General features: G+C 38.3%; 1 protein-coding gene across 50 annotated transcripts in view; it reads right to left on the minus strand.

Annotated features, from left to right (window-relative positions):
* The window catches only part of ABI3BP (ABI family member 3 binding protein), a 241,123-nt gene that overhangs the window by 166,658 nt on the left and 55,504 nt on the right, over nucleotides 1–18,961 (minus strand). For all 50 annotated transcript variants that reach the window (XM_074362316.1, XM_074362227.1, XM_074362217.1 and 47 more), the window contains exon 2: nucleotides 13,132–13,311. In XM_074362316.1, the coding sequence (XP_074218417.1) occupies nucleotides 13,132–13,311 (180 nt within the window). The remainder of the gene's footprint in view (nucleotides 1–13,131; nucleotides 13,312–18,961) is intronic.

Below are 18,961 nucleotides of genomic sequence, written 5' to 3' on the forward strand. Positions count from 1 at the left end.
GGAAGACGTGGTGGGCTGAGGATCACACTGGATCTGGCCCTGACCCAGTCTGTATTTTGTTCATTTCTGTACTTTTAAACCTGTAAACATAGTAATTGCACAAGACAGATTTTCTGATAGAGTGGATGAATGTATTTCTCTATCCCTTTACTGCCTCGGGCAAGAGTAAAGGTGAAGTCTGATGTTTTTCAGGGAGAGAGGAAAAAGTAATTATGGGTCTGGGAAATCGCCGTCAGCAAAAGCAAATAATCTTTTGAAAAGCTGGTAAACTTTACTCATTGAATTAGTCTTTGACAAGCCTATTTGTAGAACTGATTTTTTTCTTCCTTTGAAGTTTTTTCTTATAAAAAGTGTGTGGGTTTGTGTGTAAGAATAATCCTTATCCTTTCAAATGAAAATAAACCACATTTTAAAGCAAATCCAACTAATTACTGTTTAGTAATTATTTTCCATTACATGTTACAAAATCGGTTGGCAAATGAACCAGTGCCTATATTGACAAAACATTGTGCTAGGGCCCAGGGCTCTGAGACAGTTCTGGCTTCTCTCAAGCCCTTAAGAGGCAGCCTGATGGCCCTAGTGCCCAGGGTAGGACAACAGTAAAGGTTAAATGGTCCATTAAAGGTGCAGCTACCCTGGACCACAGAGCAACTGCTAAGGCAAAGAAGACAGGAACATCTGCCATTGGTGGGATTCTAGAACATTCAGTCACAGACCTGCTCTGGAGGGAGCTGACAGCTCCTGTGGGTGTGTAGGTTATTAAGAGGAGCTGTTCAGAACTGATGGCAGCAGTGAGAAGCAGCCCCTCATCTCCTCACTGCTGCGAGAGCAAAGTCTCTAAATATGAAGCCAGAACTCAGCTTTGATGGGAAGAGAGGATGTGGAAAAGGAGCACGTCGAAGGAAGAGGTTCGAGAGGGGAAGAGGTTCTCCCAGAGGCTCGGCCACACTCCCTTACTCTTCACAGCTGGCCACCTGGAAGGAAAGATGTACCCTTTTTCCAAACAGAGGAGTACTTCAGATTATTTTTTCTTTTTCTTTTTCTTGGGGGGCTGGTGGTGGGGAAGGTAATTGGGTTTTATTTTATTTATTTATTTAATGGAGGTACTGGGCACTGAACCCGGGACCTTGTGATACTAAGCATGCACTCTACCACTGAGCTATGTCCACCCCTCCAGAGGAACATTTCAAAGACATTTCAATGAGGAAATGTTGCTGGCAACTTTTTCTGAGTTTTCCTTTACTCTTAGTGAGCGCTGGGGAGGCAAAGCCATTGAAAACACACACCTCGCCCAGCACTGACCACATACTTTCTGGACCCAACAAATGCAAAAATCAAAAGGTGGGATCCTCTACTTTAAAAGTAACATTAAAGATACCAAAATATAAAATTTTTCCTTTCTTTCATGGACTCGGTCTCAACCTGTCATAGTATTTTTTGGCTATTTGATGTTGTGCTAATACAGACCTTCATCTCCACTCCCCCTCATCCTGATCATAATCCTTCTCACCTGACTGCCTGGGACCCTTTCTCAACAGAGGCAGCCTCTGGATCAAAGCACCTGACCCCACATCTCACCCCCAAGGGCAAAAAAGCCAATCTCTCTTCCCCAAAGGAACCCATAGACCCCAAAGGATTCTAACCTTAGACCCAAGACAAACTGTGTACCTGAATAGGGGTGGGAAAGAAGCTGGCATTGGCCAAAGACCCACTAATGCACTGTGGCATGGCCGGGACTGCCGCCCCACATCCTGCCAGATGTCACCAAGTGGGGGTGCCCACCAGCCACTCCCCACATCCACACCCACGTGTGGCAGAAAGCAGAGGGCAGCAGTGGTTGCTAAGTTTGGGAAGGTGGGGAGGGGACGGTCCAGGAGCAGAGGTGCCAGGGAGCAGGCAGTTGAGAATGAAATTAGGGGAGAGTGGGAGCCAAGGCAAGAGCCCGGACATCAAGCCCTCAGCACATGCACCACTGTCCCACCTGATCTCACTGACAAATAAAACTGAAGGGTAAACTTGTGAAAATTTTCAAGACAGCAAAGCATTAAACTTCCGTGCAGGGCTCCTCTGAGTGCACTGGTCACATGCCCGTGAAGCCAGTCATGACCCGCCCCTCCCCCATCTCTGCCGCCCAGCCACAACTCAGATGTACCAGGTAGATCTTCATTTCCAGTCGTCCTGGCTTTCGGTCTGGAGTTTCTCACTCAGCCATTGTCCCCAGGTCACCCTGCCTCCCTTTCAAGCTCTGACAAATTCTCTCCCTGACACTGGAAACAAATACTTAATGACTAACTGCTCTCACCCATTTGCCACCACAGCCAGGACACATCCTTTCCTAGTTTAGAGACCTGTTAGATATTAAAATTGTTGCCTTCATTGCCTGCAGTTTTTTCCTTGCTTGTGTTTTCTATGTGCACCCCACAGAGAAATTCAGTGTAGGGTGTTGTCTGGGAACTCGTTTAAAGATTGGCAAGGCCTCGCTCTTGAAAGAGAGCCTGTACACCCACACATTTTCCAGTGAATTCATCACTTCGTTAATATTATCTCTACAAGAAATATGATTGAAAAAACCAGGACTTCGTTTGGATACTTTCCTTTCAAACAAGAAATCTAGGTCATGTTAGCTATCTTATCGGATGGTAAGCCAAGGCATTCACATCAGCAAGCATTAAAAGCATTTCTTTTTAAATGCTCTAGTTAGCATTACCATGTGGGGGGGAGGGGTCAGGAATAATTCCCAAGAAAGGAGTTTTTACATAGGGTTCAAAGGAAACAGAATACTTTCTTGCCATGGGGAAGCACTGAGGTGTGGCGGGCAAGTGCACGGGCTCTGCAGACAGCCTGTCACCCATCGATTTCTTAACTTCTCGGGGATGTACTGTCTTCATTGGGAAGAAGATACTAACAACACCTGCTTCAAGGGTTGCTGTGAGGAGGCAATGACCCACTTCTGTAAAGCCCTTGACTCAGCACATTTTACGTGCTCAGCATTGTCAGCGGGTTGGTGAGAACCTCCACTCCAGCATTTGGTGAGCAGCGACTACACACCCAGCCTGCAGAATGGGATGCATCGGGGCCAGCCTGCGGCAAACCTCTTCTCCTTGAGGAGTGTCCCCAGAGAAAGGGGCAGAGAAAAGGCTGAGCTATTGGCTTGGAAGACTGGGAGACGATGCTAAGAATTCAAGGCTTTCTCCCACATGTATATTAAGCATACAATTTAACTAAACTGGGACACTTTGGAGATAAAGGGAGGGGGCACTAGTAATAATTTTGCCAGAATAGCAGGTATAAACTATAACCATGCCTAAGAATTAGGGTAGAGTTAATGCCTTAAGCCAGTTGAATAATTTTCCCCCCACCTAGAGATCTCCACCCTGGGCAAAAAGACACTTTTAATTCTGTTGCCTGGGAGGCTTGCCTACCAACTCCCAGCAGACCTTGGGTAGTGAGTTCCGACACTCACAGATCTATCAACCCTGATTATGGACTATGTGAGCGCTGGTGAGGTCAGATCTCACCCTGAGCAGCTCACTGTTTAGCTGGTGACACATGATACTAGTGAAAACAAGAACAAAATAATGATAATGGAACAATCCAAACCAGAATGTAACCAAACATTGGCCTTCATGGCATAACCCTTCAGGAGGGATCAGTACGTGGCCAAGAGTGTCAAGGGTCCAGGGAAGTAAAATGTTTAAGGAAATAATATGTGGGTAGTTAGGAAACTAAGATCTGATTGTTGTCCTTGGTTCTGAGTTGTATTCCTAAGAAAAAAGAAAACTGTAAAGTCTTAATATTATCTGATATCTACTCCAGACCACCCTCCAACTTATCCTTCTATTGGCAACTGTTTTTCCATTTAAGACCCCTTCTCAACAGCAAGCCTCTCGCAATCAGTCTGGGAAGAGGTACACTTTTGACCCATGACAAAAGGGCCATCAGCTCTCTGGGGAACCCTTATAATTAAGAATACATTTTAAAAGTTAGATTTTGGGCTCCATGCATTGTGCAATACACTTGAAAAAATTGTACTTTATATTGGAATATTGTGAGTTTCTTTTATTGTTGTTCCAAGAAAAGACAAACTGTCTCCAAGTTTATCTATTGTTTGGTCAGGACAGGAAGACCATGAAAACATTACAGTTGAATCCAATAGAAAAAAAGTAGAACTTTAAAAAGATTATTTTTATCAAGACAGGTGAAATGGGCATCTATTATCAAACAAGCCTCTCTGGTATAAACTCATGGAGAATTGTTTAAGAGATGGCATACAATTTATTAAGAAATTGGTACCCACTAGGCCAATTTCTTTTTTTAAAAAATCCCCTTTGAAGCTTATTCAAGTTCTGCTCAATTCTGCAGTGAAGAAAAATCAAGTGATTTGAGACTCCTGTTTTTTTAAATGAAAAATCTGGATTAATCTTGAAGATTTAAAGCCAAATACTCCCCAGTGGTAAAAGCATTTCCAGAGAAAGAACTAAGTTAGAATTAGATGACATTTTGAAAATAGTTTTAAACCAAAGAGAAAAATCCATCTTCAATGTGACCAAAGCTGTTTTCAGACATCCTGGGTCTCTCCCTTGCCTCTCACTGATTCATTCATTTACCATGCTTCTAACTTTTGACAATATTAGAGGTGAAAAAAAAATATCTAAGGCTTCTAGAGTTCTTAGCTCCCAGGAGTTTTCTATTTGGGTGGAGTGTAGGAACAGACAAGATGCAATTTATAAATAACAATTTATGAAGAATGATGGTAAAAGAAAATTCTCAGCCTCTAGGATACGTATGGAGAGAGACATAAATGTTGACTGCTTTGGCCAGATGTGGCCTTCTGGTAGGGCTTAGCAGATGGACAGCTCATAATAAAGAGAGATGGTGGTGGTCATGGAACGGGCAGAAGAGAACAAGTTTTGGGGACACAGGAAATGCTGTTCATATTTTAACTCATTTAAACCTTAATGAAGGATTAACAGATACACACTACTATATATAAAACATATAAACAAGGACCTACTATATGGCACAGGGAACTATACTCAAAATCTTGTAATAACCTGTAATGGAAAAGAACCTAAATATATATATATATGTATGTATGTGTATATATATATGTATGTGTGTATATATGTATGTGTATATATATGTGTGTATGTGTATATATATGTGTGTATGTGTATATATATGTATGTGTATATATATGTGTGTATGTGTATATATATGTGTGTATGTGTATATATATGTGTGTAAGTGTATATATATGTGTATGTGTATATATATGTGTATATATATGTGTGTGTGTATATATATGTGTGTGTGTATATATATGTGTGTGTATATATATGTGTGTGTGTATATATGTGTGTGTATATATGTGTGTGTATATATGTGTGTGTATATATGTGTGTGTGTACACGTGTGTGTACACGTGTGTGTACATGTGTGTGTACATGTGTGTGTACATGTGTGTGTACATGTGTGTGTACATGTGTGTATGTGTACATATGTGTGTATGTGTACATATATGTGTATGTGTACATATATGTGTATGTGTACATATATGTGTGTGTATATATATGTGTATGTGTATATATATATATGTGTATATATATGTGTGTATGTGTATATATATATGTGTATGTGTATATATATATAAGACTGAATCACTTTGCTGTACACCTAAAACTAACATTGTAAATCAGCTACATTTCAATAAAAAATAATTTTTTAAAAAAGCCTTAATGAGTTAGGCAGCCAATGGCTCCTTCCATGATACATGGCCCCTTTTTTCCTGTTCACTGTTTAAAGGACATTACAGAAGCAACAAATCAAAGGCTTACGTGTACTTTCTATTGTAAGAGAAGAGAAAAAATTTCCTACGTTTTGAGAGGCAGTAGAGAACAGTGTTCAGAGCTCAGGTTCTAGAGCCAGACTTTCTGGGTTCAAACCCTAGTGCTGCTTGCTAGCTGAGTAACTCTAGGAAGTTTGCGTAACCTTGCAGAAGTTCAGCTTCCCTACGTGTAGAAGGGCACTAATTATACCACCTACCCCTGCGTAACTGCCATCTCTCACCTGCATTTTGGGGCCACCGTGTACTCACTGCAGGCTGCTATTTTACTTTCTCTGCTCACAGCCTCTTGCTAACTCTTTAAGGATCCTGCCAGGGAGGAGCGGGAATGAGCTGGTTTCAATGACTGACACTGTATCTTTTCCTCCTATTAGTTTATCCTGCTCCTTTTCACTAGGTATTTTTCAGCATAATTCCTTATATAGTTCCTTCAGTTATTTTCAACCTCCAGATGTTTTTCTTCAATGAATCCATCACCTTCCTTGTGGTACATACCACAATAAAATATTCACTTCTTTTTTGCCATTAGGTAATATTTATCCTTCAATGTAATAAACAGTAGCAATCTCTGCTATTCTGTATTTCATCCCACTTGCATAAAAATGAACAGCACATGCTCAGACATTTTATGACAAAGAGAAGGACAGCAGAAGCTCTAAGGGGTTGCAACGATGAGAGAAAAGTGTGAATTTTCTCTTGCTCTCTGTACAGATGTAAAAATTGAGGGTCAAACTTGTAAGGGGTGTTAACCTATAGAAATATAAATTGCATAAAATTTATAAGCAGGTAATTGACATTCATATCTGAATCACTGTAAATAAATTTTATTCAAAAAATTTCTAATTAATTTTCCCCAGTGAAATAAAAGCAAGAAACCTCACAATAGGAAACTAATGATTAAATTTTGACCTGAACTTGATAAAATAAAACTACCACCAGTTAAGTAAAGGAAAGTGTCAGGCTCTTATTTTGAGCTATATTTAGTAGGAGAGGTCAAAATTCTTTCTATGTTCTTGCTAAAAAGTTGCTTTATTAGAGTAAAAGATTAGAAAAGTGAAATCTGGGGATGACAGACCCTTCCAGCTGTATCGAGGATTCACCTTCTCCTTTGGAGGCCACAGCTGTGAAACTCTTAAGAGGTACCCGCCTACTCTATTCAGCCAATTGTACCAAACAGGAATTCCCCTTAATGACTGCAAGATGATCATGTCAATGGAAAACAGTTGTGTGGGGGCCAAGGCTGCTGCATCACAGCCCTACATTTTGCCTCTTGTTTCTTGATCTGCTTTGGGAGTTGGCCCTTCCAAGAAAACATTTGTTAGTTGCGGTAGAGAAATGAATATGGTTATGGTTACTTCTTTTCAGTAACTGACAGCTCTGCTAAAACAATCTCCTCCCTCTACAGTTTTACTGACCACCGCATCCTCCAAACAAACAAACAAATAAAACCATAGGACTATCACTTAGACAAAAGTTTTTAAATCTAGGCGCTAAAATCTTAGAGCTGACCAGAACTTTAGTAGTGATTTAGTTCATTCATTATTAGCAACTGAAACAAACAAAGCTCAGAAAGGTTAGGTAAATTATCCAACACCACTCAATTTGTTATACCAACTAACCTAACTTATAAAACATACCTACTCTGCTAGGGTTTACATTAGTCTTATCTAAATTATCTACAGTCTTCACAACACTCCTGAAAGATTATTTATTTTACAAATTAAAAAAAAGAAACTGAGAAAAGTTAAATGACTTACCCAGAACTACCCCACAGTAAGTAGTGTTGAATTTGAACCTAGCTGTCGGACTCCCAAAATACATATTCTTTCCCCACGTCACGCTGCCTCTCCAGGCAGAGGACGACCTTTCCTAGAATGCAGATGTTCACATTCTAGCCCTGGCTCTCTCCAGGGCGGAGCATCTACAGGGCTGGTGGTATTATGCCCCCCTCGTCCCTAGTGCAGGAATCAGTCTGAGAGGCTCTAGGCAGGATGGCGCAGGGTGAGTGACTGAGAGATCCACGGCTGGGGGTGAGAAACACGCTATTTAAGGCAGTGAATGTAAGGGTTAGCAGCTGTGAGAACACCGGAGTAAAGAAATTTGCCCTCTAAAACCCCTCTGGAGTCCTATCACCTGGTTGGAAGACAAATTCTTTCATCAGAATTCCTGGCAGTGATAAATACATATGATTTTTTTTTTCAATTTAAGCTTTTCTTGTCTTAAGGATACTAAAATAGCTCCTTAACTTGCTCGACAAAATTGATGGACTGGAACTTTTTCCTTCCCAGGTGACATTGATTAAAGTCTTTTCAGCTGTCAAGAGAACATTATAAAGTATGAGTCTATAAAGGTTCAATGTTAAAAAATTCTCATGTTTTACTTTATTGGACATTTGCAAAATTACCAACAGCTGAACATAAAATCAATAAAGGAAAAACTGGATGTTTAAACCAGAAATGAGAATATTCATGATGTGGGTAAAGAAGGGTATGGGAATCTAGCAGATAACGTGGCTCGTGTTTTAACACATCATTGTGGGACTCTTGTGGCTGTTAATAGTTAATGATAGTCACCTGGGAAAATACTATTTTTTTTCTACTCCTCCAATTAATCTATAAAAATCTTACATGATCTTACAGAAGCAAAATTTTTATGGAAATCTCATATGAATCTTAACTTCCAAAATAGCAAAAGGGAATATTTTATGTTTTTTAGTTTTACATTTAAGACCAGAATGTGACTTTTGAAAAAGCCTCTGTCAGTACTAAAATAGATAGATAGACAGATAGACAGACATCAGATAGATATTAAAATAAATGTAGAAATGCTTATAAATGATTATTTAGTAGGAGTGTAAGTCCACATATCTCTAAATGTTAACTTGAGTATTTCTGAATGATTAACAGCTTCTCATTTCAATGGTGGGATCTTTTAAATACATCAAAACAAGTGGAACGAGTCAAAGTGGCACTTAGTATTTGTTTCAAAAATGAAAGTTACAATGTCTGGGTATAGTTTGGCGCCGCTGAACAAACACTACTATCTATCTTCCTTTAAAGAGGAGAGCTTGTAAGTGATGCTTTTTTCCCACAAAAAAAAAAAAAAAAAAGAATTCTTTGCTCTTGTGCAGCACCTTGCACCCAAGGGATTTCAACTCATCACTTTATGAATTCACTAACACGCCCACAGCTCATCTGTGAAAAATAGACTTTGTTACTGTTTTACAGATGAGCAGAATTAAGAATGACCACATAGTAAATTGGTGGCAGAAAGGGAATAGATTAGAGACACAAACTTCAAACACACAGTTTGTACCAGGCAGAACCATGGACCTCAAAGATTGCCCACATCCTCATCTCCAGATTTAACCTAATCATCTTCCTCTGTGAAGATGTTAGGTGACATGACAAAGGAGAATTAAGGTTGCAGATACAATTAAGATTGTTGATCCCCTTTCTTTAAAATACAGGCAGCAGCCTGGATTACCCAGGTGGGCTGAATATAATCACAAGGATCCTTAGAAGTGGAGGAGGAAAGCAGAAGACACCAGAGCAATGTGGTGTGAGCAGTGCTTGGCCCAGTGGTATTGGATTTTTTTTTTCATTGAAGTATAGTTGATTTATAATATTATATTAGTTTCAGGTATACAGTATAGTGATTCAGCATTTTACTGATTATACTTCGTTAAAAGTTATTACAAAATAATAGCTATAATTCCCTGTGCTGCACAATATAGCCTTGTTGCTCATCTATTTGATACATAGCAGTTTGTATCTCTTAGTCCCCTACCCCCTTCCCTTTCCCCTTTGGTAACCACACGTTTGTTCCCTGTGTCTGTGAGTCTGTTTTGTATATATGCTCATTTGTATTATTTTTTGGATTTGAAGCAGAGCAATGTGAGCACCTCTGTAACCTGCAAAAAGCAGGGAAACAGATTCTCCCCTCAGAGCCTCCAAAAGGGAATGCACTCTGCCCACAGCCTTGACTTTAGCCTAGAGAGACCCACTCTGGGGTTCTGACATACAGAACTGTAAGATAGCATATCTGTGATATCTTAAGCCACCAAGTTGGTGGTAATTTGTTAGAATAGCAATAGAAAACTAACAGACAGCTACTTAATCATTTAAGAGCCATTAATACACCCATACCATTAAGAAAGACTGTAAATAGTCAATTTAAGCAACCAAAGAATAACAGTTTAATTTGGAAATGCAAGTCTATTTTGAAGTAATAAAAGTAGAAGCACACAAATTCCTTGGCATAAAGAAAGATGGAAGAGGAAATTTCTAAGAGGAATGTTTTTGTCTGCTTCCACTAGAAGACTGGAAGAGAAAGGAGATAAATAAAAGGAACATACTGATCTATAGGATAAGGTAAGAATTCTAAAAATGCTACTAGGAATAGCCTTCCAGGAGAAATTTGGGAATCTTTGTGCTTAGAGGCCTTTAAGATACAAATGATCTGTTTTATATGGCTTGGATGGTTTAGGTATATACTAACCTGATGACAAGGGCCTAGATTCAGCGATCTCTCATGGCCTCTTCCAGCCTGAATATTATACACAGACTTGACTCAATTCAATTCAGCGCCACAAATATTTACTGCCTATCTACTCAACATAGGTCATTCTGCTATGAATAACCAAAGAATAAGGCATAAACTTTGACTTTAAGAAGTTCACAGTTTAATAGTGAACCAAGGTTAAACAACCAACCATATTCAAGCCAGACAGTGGGAAGAATCATAAGGGTGGATAACTGACACATTGATTAAAAACAATTAAATATCTAAAAACCAATGCAAAAAACCCAATGCATTCTTACTGATTATAAAACATATAAAACAAACAACAATATCATTGGTCACCACTGCAGGTTTCCAAGGCAGCAATTTATTACAATGAGAATTTTTCCTGTCTTTCTCAAAACATATATAAGGAAAGTAAAAGAGTAAATAAAATTCTTCTTTAATGTAGGATTTCAGCTAAAAAATGCAGCAGGAATGGTGGATTCTATCTAGAATGTAAAACTGCCATTTTACAACTCATGTGTAGAAGAATAGACATGGGCAATGATCATTGCTAGATGCTAAAACCATTAAGGACAAATTTGATGATGAATTTTACAATGGAAGGATCAGGCTGAGGCCACCTAAACACACCAACCAGCCTTAATATCACTAAGTATGACACCAGCCATTATGCATCTCTTTGGTGAGTTGTTAGGAAATCCACAGTACCACCTATAAAATATTATGCACCCCCCCTCAAAAGCTGACTCCAAATCTAATACAGCCTCCAAATCTAAATGTCTTTCATAGGAAATACAGGGATAGAGGAGTCAGTTCAAAAATACATGAAAGTAACCAGTTAAATATAGAATGTAGACCAAGACTCATAATCCAATTACTCCAGCAAATCAAAGACATTTAAAAGGGGCAAGGAGAGAGGACCGTTACAAAGTAAGAGGCTTATGAGATATAACAACCAAATGCAACATATAGACCTTGTAGGATCCTGATTCCAAAAAGAGACAACTCTAAGAAGACATTTTTAAAAATCACCAGAGAAATTTAAGTATGGACTAGGTATAAAACAATATAATGGAATTATTGTTATAATGTGATAAAGGCAAGGCATTATTTAAAATATTTCTTACCTGTCAGAGATGCATACCGAAGTGTTCACAGATTTGACAAATATGATATCTAGTTATGCTTTAAAATACCCCCCCCAAATAGCATGTATGATGAACATGGAACGAGGTAGCAAAACAGTGATATGTGTCCAAGTTGCACGATGAGGCGTGAGGGTCATTATAGGTTTCTCTCTCCTTATGTGTTTGAATTTTTTTCAGAATAAAAAGTTAGAAGGGATGAAAACAGCTGTTAATAAATGAAAGGGTACCTAGTCCTTTGATCATCCCTCATCACTGAACTAGTGAAAGGTCGGTATATTTGTGCTAGAAATCTTCTTTAGCTTTCTGCACAGTTTTCATGAGCAATCTTTCTATCACTTTTAAGACTGAATGCCTTCTACCTCATAAGGAAAGGAAGTTTACTATTCCTTAAATTCTCAATCTACATAATCAAGGAGAAAACATGATCATTAATATATAACTTCTAATGCTCACTAAGTAAAGGAACAGTAGATCTGCTTCTATTTGTGGTGTGGGTACGTATATAGCTTCTGGTCACTTTTTATAGTTAACAGTGAACATGGTGGGGGAATATTTGCAAATATTCAAATTCTTTATGGTTTATATGGTTAAGGTTAGTGCTGTTACATTTGTCAAAGTGCAAACAATTCTCATATTTTGGGGGGCAACAAAAGGTAGTGTGTTTGCTTTAAAGTGCTTATCTTATGTCAAGTCTAATCTAGAGACTTATAATTCATAATGCTACTCTCTTCCCTAATTTTAAAGTAAAACAGAGACTTCTTTAAGAGGAAACAAGGGCTGCAGGACAATCTGGATTCACCTTCAACATCCCCTCCATATATGCAGGAAAGTCACATCGGTCCTACAGTAGTTCAAGGTGCAGGATTAAACTCTGGAAGGTCGTAGGAAGGTTTTTAAGCAATAATCCTAGCAGTGGGGCAAAATATAAATCTTATCTTAGGTCAGGAAACCTTTGACAGAGTTCAAAATAAATGATCCCTTTTTAAGAAATACCCTGTTAAAAAACCTTTTATTTGCAAATAATTTTTCTGGAGAAGGTCTGAAGGTGCCACATCCTTAAATTATATTTTGATGCAGTTAAAAACATTTTTTAAGGAAATGTAAAATTTTATAATACCTACAAAAGCTTTAACCATTTCATCTAAAAAACTCTAAAAATTTTAAGTGTATTCCATTTTTTTTCCTTTTGAAAGGCAGCTTCTTAATGAAGAGACATCCAGAAAGCTATAGTTGATATTTTTCACCAGAAGAAAGTAAAGACACAGCAGGGAGGAAAATTAATCCCCATAAACAAGCTATGTTACAGAAATTTAAGCCCAGGTATTTTGGCTAATTTTTCCTCTATGCAATTTTAGTTATGTAGTCAGGGATTGTAGCTATAATACCAATGAAGTTATTGATTTCTGCAGTAGATACAGAGTATGCATTACATATTTTTTGATGTAAAGAGTTCTGCTACGGGTTACAATTATGAAGATGATTTGTAATTCTGGTATTTGGTTCAGCTGATGACGTAGAAGAAATGGTATTTGCCTTTAAGATTACATATCAAGTGTTACTCATTACCTTTTACTTCTTCTTCCCATGCCTGAAACCCAGACATCTTACCGACTACGGCCTCGGTGTATTTCCCTTCTGCAGGAAGAGGGAAGTACTGGTTTGGTGATAAATTGCTGCCATATCCCAGGAGAAAACCTTCCAGTTTCACATTAGGACTTGGACGCAGGAACTTCAAGAAGATGGAGTCACTTGTGGTGTTGATGTGGACTTTCAGGTTTGGCTTTTTACCTAAAGATGGGAACGAAAAAATAGGTGGCTGTTACTTCACCTCTTTCAAGCCCCAAGAAAAATTTGGAGCAAAGGTCAGTTCCTAGAGGCACTGTTATTGGAAAACATGTTATTGAGCTACTCAATATCACAACACATCCACCTACATGCTAAAATACAGGAGATTTTGAGATCGAAGAAAATAGACTTAATAACATATAAAGCACTCTAGAGTATAAAGTAAAACTTTAGGGTTTTATATTTGGTAGGTTTATTATTGAGAGGTAAATGGGATTTAAGACTATTTTGGCTGTCCACAATTGTTCAGAACCTTCATTTTATACACACTGTCTGGGAATGGTAAAAGGATCTGAAATTTCTTACTAGTAAGTTGAATTACTGCAGTTTGAAAAGCCCCAGCCTCCTCAACAGTGGTCTCCAGCTGCACCCTCCCAGGACTTAGTGATTAACAGAGTTGGAAAGGGAGGGAAGTGGTTAGGTTTTGGCTTAGGGGTAATTGAGATGGTAGAATAGGGACTTCTGAAAGGAGAAGGGTTGAGAAGAAAGATGCTTACTTCTACTTGGAGTTTGCTGGATTGGTGAGACAACTACATGGAAATGCCAACAGGAAGTCGACAACCTAAGTGTAATGCTCAGGAAGGGGGTACAGATCCACCTGGGCATCATTACTTTATACATGATCATTGGGTGAACCTTCCCGAAGAGGCTGCAGAGGAAGGGGAGAAACCCTACATTTTCAAGGCATTATTATTGTTTTTTAACAATGTAGGCAACAGGGGCAGACAATCATACCAACCAAAGGTCTTGACCAAGCAATAAGGAAACAACACTGTCTTTGTCCTTGGGGCCAGAAGGAGCTGGGTTCAAACTGCAACCCTGCCACTGACTTACAAGTGTACCTCTGGCTACTCACGAAACTGGGTTTGAGCCTTGTTTCCTGATTTGTAAATTATGGGTAATGGATAACAATGTCTATTTTGACAGGTTGTTTAGAAAGGCTAGTGCAAATGGCACTATCTTAAAGCTGGCACATAGTAATTTCTCAATAATTGGTTACTTAATCAGGTCCATCAATAACACTTTAGCCACAGTTCAGAAATCCAAAAAAGCTTTGTAAAGTTTTTGTACATTCATGTCAAACTAATTTGGCAACAAAACTTAATCTGTTTACTAGTTACTGGGGGGAAGTGGGTGGAAGGAGATAAATTTGAGAATTTGAGATTTGCAAATGTTAACCACTATATATAAAAATAGATGAATAACAAAATTCTTCTGTATAGCGTAGGGAACTATATTCAATACCTTGTAATAACCTTCAATGAAAAAGAATATGAAAACAAATATATGTATATATATGCATGACCAGGACATTGTGCTGTACACCAGAAATTGGCACATTGTGGCACCAACTATACTTCAATTAAAAAAAAAACACTTCAATCTGAACTGTAATGAGTTCATTTAGTCTTTCTTTAATCTCACTGAATAGTCAGTGTAACTGATGCACATATTTAATTGTAGGAATATCTAAGTGTTAATTAAGGGGTGCTGATCAAGACTCCACTGAAGCAGTTACTTAATACATGGTCTAGGCATCCTAGTACATTTCAAAAATTCAAGGATTTTCTGAATTCTAAAATGTGTCTGGCCTCAAGAGTTTTAGATAAGAAATCATGGACCTCAATTATTTTCTTTCTTTATTTCACAGGGATTTCATATTTTTAAAAAATTTTACCTATTAGGAAGATTGTATTTACTAACTTAATAATTCACATTCTATTTCTCATTTATCAGAGACTGCATACCAGTCAGCCCCCCTGAACAGCATGGACTTCCAAAAGTCATCACACTAAATTTGTACTATTTCAGTCAAAAGTCATCCTGGACCACCTCAATACAGCTACATAGAATGATTCCATTAGGTCTTCGAAAAAATAAAAACAGCCTGGTGTTGGATATCAGACTGTGGGAACTACTCTCTTACGTCCACAGCCAGTACTACCATTTCCAGGTGTGGACATAGTACTTTGTACTTCCCAAGAATTTGATGAAATTTCTACGTCCTTTTTGGGTCTCTGATGGCCATTCCCATACTTGTGGCAGAATTGAAACTCAGGGATACTGAGTGGCTTTTCCGAAACCCGAGCAAGACTCATCCCCAACTCATCTAGTCCAATTCTCTTATAGCACAAAGGAAAAAATTGAGGGCAGCCACACCTCTGGCACTCTACACTTTACGTGCACGGTCAAAACTGGATCTTAGGTTCTCCCTAGACTGGACCTCCTGCTCTCATTTTTACTGAGAACTTTGTCATGACCCAGTAGAGTAAGGAGTGGCCAACCCCTCAACTAAAATGCCCAAAGTGATGCTAACTGCTAATGTTTTGCCCTAACTTCATTAGATTTTGATGAGGTGATTTATACTTCAGACATAACACATATTTTGGCTGAGGCAGTGTTCTTCTTCTTGGTTATGTGCCCAGATTAACTCAAGTTACCCATTCTGCTCAATGAAACAGAACAAATACAAGTCAAACACATCTTCTGCTACCGTAGAAATTTATCAGATCTCACAATAAATCAAAACACAACTGTCCCATTTCTAACACAATGTTGGGAAGAAGAGATTAGGAATCTTTGTGTATTTAGGCTGCTCTCCAGTTGGACTAAGAGCCAAGAGTCACAGCACCATCACATTAGACCTTTGCTCATGGATTGTGGCCTGAGGTACCACATTATTTCTCCTCCTGGAAAGCAGAAAGGATGGCTGCACCAACTGAGGAAAAGGAAGGCTGGAAACAGAATTTCTAACCATTTTGTTGGTGGAAGCGTTCTCACTTCCTCTGCCGGGAATTTTCATGACTCCAGTCCTTCTCCTTTTTGCTAATAATTTATGTCAATGAAGATATCAACATCATGGAAATTTTGGAATAAACTGGCATTCATCTGACCTACTTTCTCCAAAACTCCAATTCATACTACTTTCTGGAGCTAAACTTGAAAAAGTCCTGAAAGAGAAAGATGCACACAAACAAATCTTTTCTCAAAACAGTATCACAAATTGAATAGTATTTTGAGACCATCCTCCCATTTCCTTATTGGAGCTGGAACTCAGATCCCTTCATTATCTCACCACATGTGACTTCTCATTACTTCCCAACACATCTCGTGTCTCTTTGGCCAGTATAAACCTCCTCCCAGTCTGCAGTGCATACGAGGCCCTGGCCCTACACCTGTGCTCACGTTGTCACCCAGCATGGATTCCCTCTACACGCCTTTGCTCACTCAGTTATTACTTTCTATTGACCCTTTCAGAGCCCAGCAAAATGGCTATGCAATTTTTGTCCTTTTCATCCGAATAAGTTTGTGTCCCTTGAAATGAGTGCCTGTACCCATATTCAATTATACATTTTTAAACAACTTCCCCAATATTTTAGAGTATGTATCAATGCATTCTATAATAATTTTTCACCTTTGATAAGTTTAGCTTCACTCTGAGTAATTCTGGCTGAATGGTTAGGAAACCTAGTCATGCAGTGACAGTTACTTTTCAACAGTTAGTATGAGGACCTCAGATGAATGACTTAAGGTACAGATAATAATAAAAAAAATACAACATGATACAAACTCAACTAGGAAAACATTCATAAGTAAAGCAGCATATAGATCACGGAGGAAAGCGCAGGAGTGCAGAGAAGAGTGATGGAAGGACATTTTATTGTGCCGTATATGAGAAACGAAGCATCAAGAGGAGAGAAAATGAAGAATGTGAATGTTTCAGGAAAGCAATACTAGAATGGCTGAGAAAAAAAAAATGCACGCTGGCAAAGCAGAACTTTGGATCTACGACAGTTGTTTCTAATCCTCTGTTTACAACACACTAGGGTGTCTCTAAATATTTCAAAGGGTATTGTGAAATTCTAAAAGAAAAAAAATGCCTTTCAAAACAAAATTAGAATTAATCCCCTTTTAATTTGTAAAAGAAAATGCATGCCCTGTGGCATTAAAAACAGCTAGGAGGGCAGGGAGATGAGAAAAAATCAGACAAAAGGTAGAGCACTGCAAGTTCACAGAACCTTCCAGATCAACCAGAGGAGGCAGGCTGTATTGCTGTAGGCACAGGTGTGGGGCTGACATTTAATGCTGAGCCCAGAATTCTGAGTGGCTGTGGTCCGTTTCAGTACAACTCTGCAAAGAAACATGGCCCAACCGCATGGCACTTAGCTAACCCAGGTGAACTACCCTGGACATCCAGTGGCTGATCTGCGACAAAGGAGTAACCATTACAACTCACTCAGTAGGAGGAATTCTCCCATGTCTAATCTCTCTTAAGGTTGTCTTAATACTTTCCTAAATATTTCAGAATGCGGTCTAAATTGCTGATATGAAGTTGATCAAGTTGATAAAATCACTTCAAGGGAAAAACTGCAAAATGCTAAATCTCTCTTCTAAAACTGAAAAATATCTATTAGTGTAGTAGCAATGATTGACTTCCCTCATAAGCACTCAGTGTTGTAAAACACTAAGTAGCAAGTTTGGGAATAATCAGATCAGCAATTATTTTCATAAGATATTAATTAAAAGCATAGCTTTAATTGTTATGTCAATAAAATAATGACTCAGCTGTTTCAGGATCAAAGAATAAACCCTATTCTTACCCACAGTATGTTTCTTTTTTTTACACACATTATATTTACATTGCAAACCTCTGTATTTGTTCAGTCACTTATTTTGTTATATCAGATCAAATTTTCTAAGACATAAAAATAATTAAATCAGTTTCCACCAGTTCAGATATAACATATCTGAACACAAGCATAGGTTTAAAAACTGATATATTAGATTTTGATCAAATTTTAGTTTTAAGCTGTAAAAGGACTAACAAGGAAAAGACTAGATTGGCAGAAAATATTGCAATACATTTACCTATTAAAGGACTTGTAGCCAGAATATTTAAAAGAATTCTTTCTACTCAATAAGAAAACAAAACATTTAAGAATAAAGGGCAAAAGATTTGAATGGATCCCACACCAAAGGAGATACATGATGGCCAATAAGCATACGGAAAGATGCTCAACCTCAGGTTGTCAGATGTTTTCTGGAAGAAGTCAAACAGTAAATATTTCTGACCTTGCAGGGTAGATATTGTCTACCATAGCTGCTCAACTCTGCCATTGCAATACAAGAGTAGCGATAGACATTATGTAAACAAATGGATGTGTCTGTGTTCCAATCAAACTATATTTATAAAAATGGGCAGTTGGCTGGATTTGGTCACCCAGTCATAGTTTACCAACTTCAGGCTAACATCCTTAGCCTTCAGGCAAATACAAGTTAAAACCACAGTGAGATACCATACACATAAGAATGGCTAACATTTAAAAGACAGCCAGTAACAAGTGTTAGGCAGAATTTAGAGCAACTGGAGCTCTCATACATTTTGAGTGTAAATGTTAAAAGTTTCATAAGGTTTCACCACTTGTGAAAACTATTGGTCAATCACCAAATAAGCCATCAGTTTCATTCCTAGGTATTTAATCAGGAGAAATGAAAATATAAGTCTATGCAAAGACTTGTATGCAGATATTCAAAGCAGCACCAAACTGGAAACAACCCAAATGTCCATCAACAGTTGAATGGATAAACAAAT

This window comes from Camelus bactrianus, chromosome 1 (assembly GCF_048773025.1).
Source record: "Camelus bactrianus isolate YW-2024 breed Bactrian camel chromosome 1, ASM4877302v1, whole genome shotgun sequence".
In the NCBI taxonomy this organism is placed as follows: Eukaryota; Metazoa; Chordata; class Mammalia; order Artiodactyla; family Camelidae; genus Camelus; species Camelus bactrianus.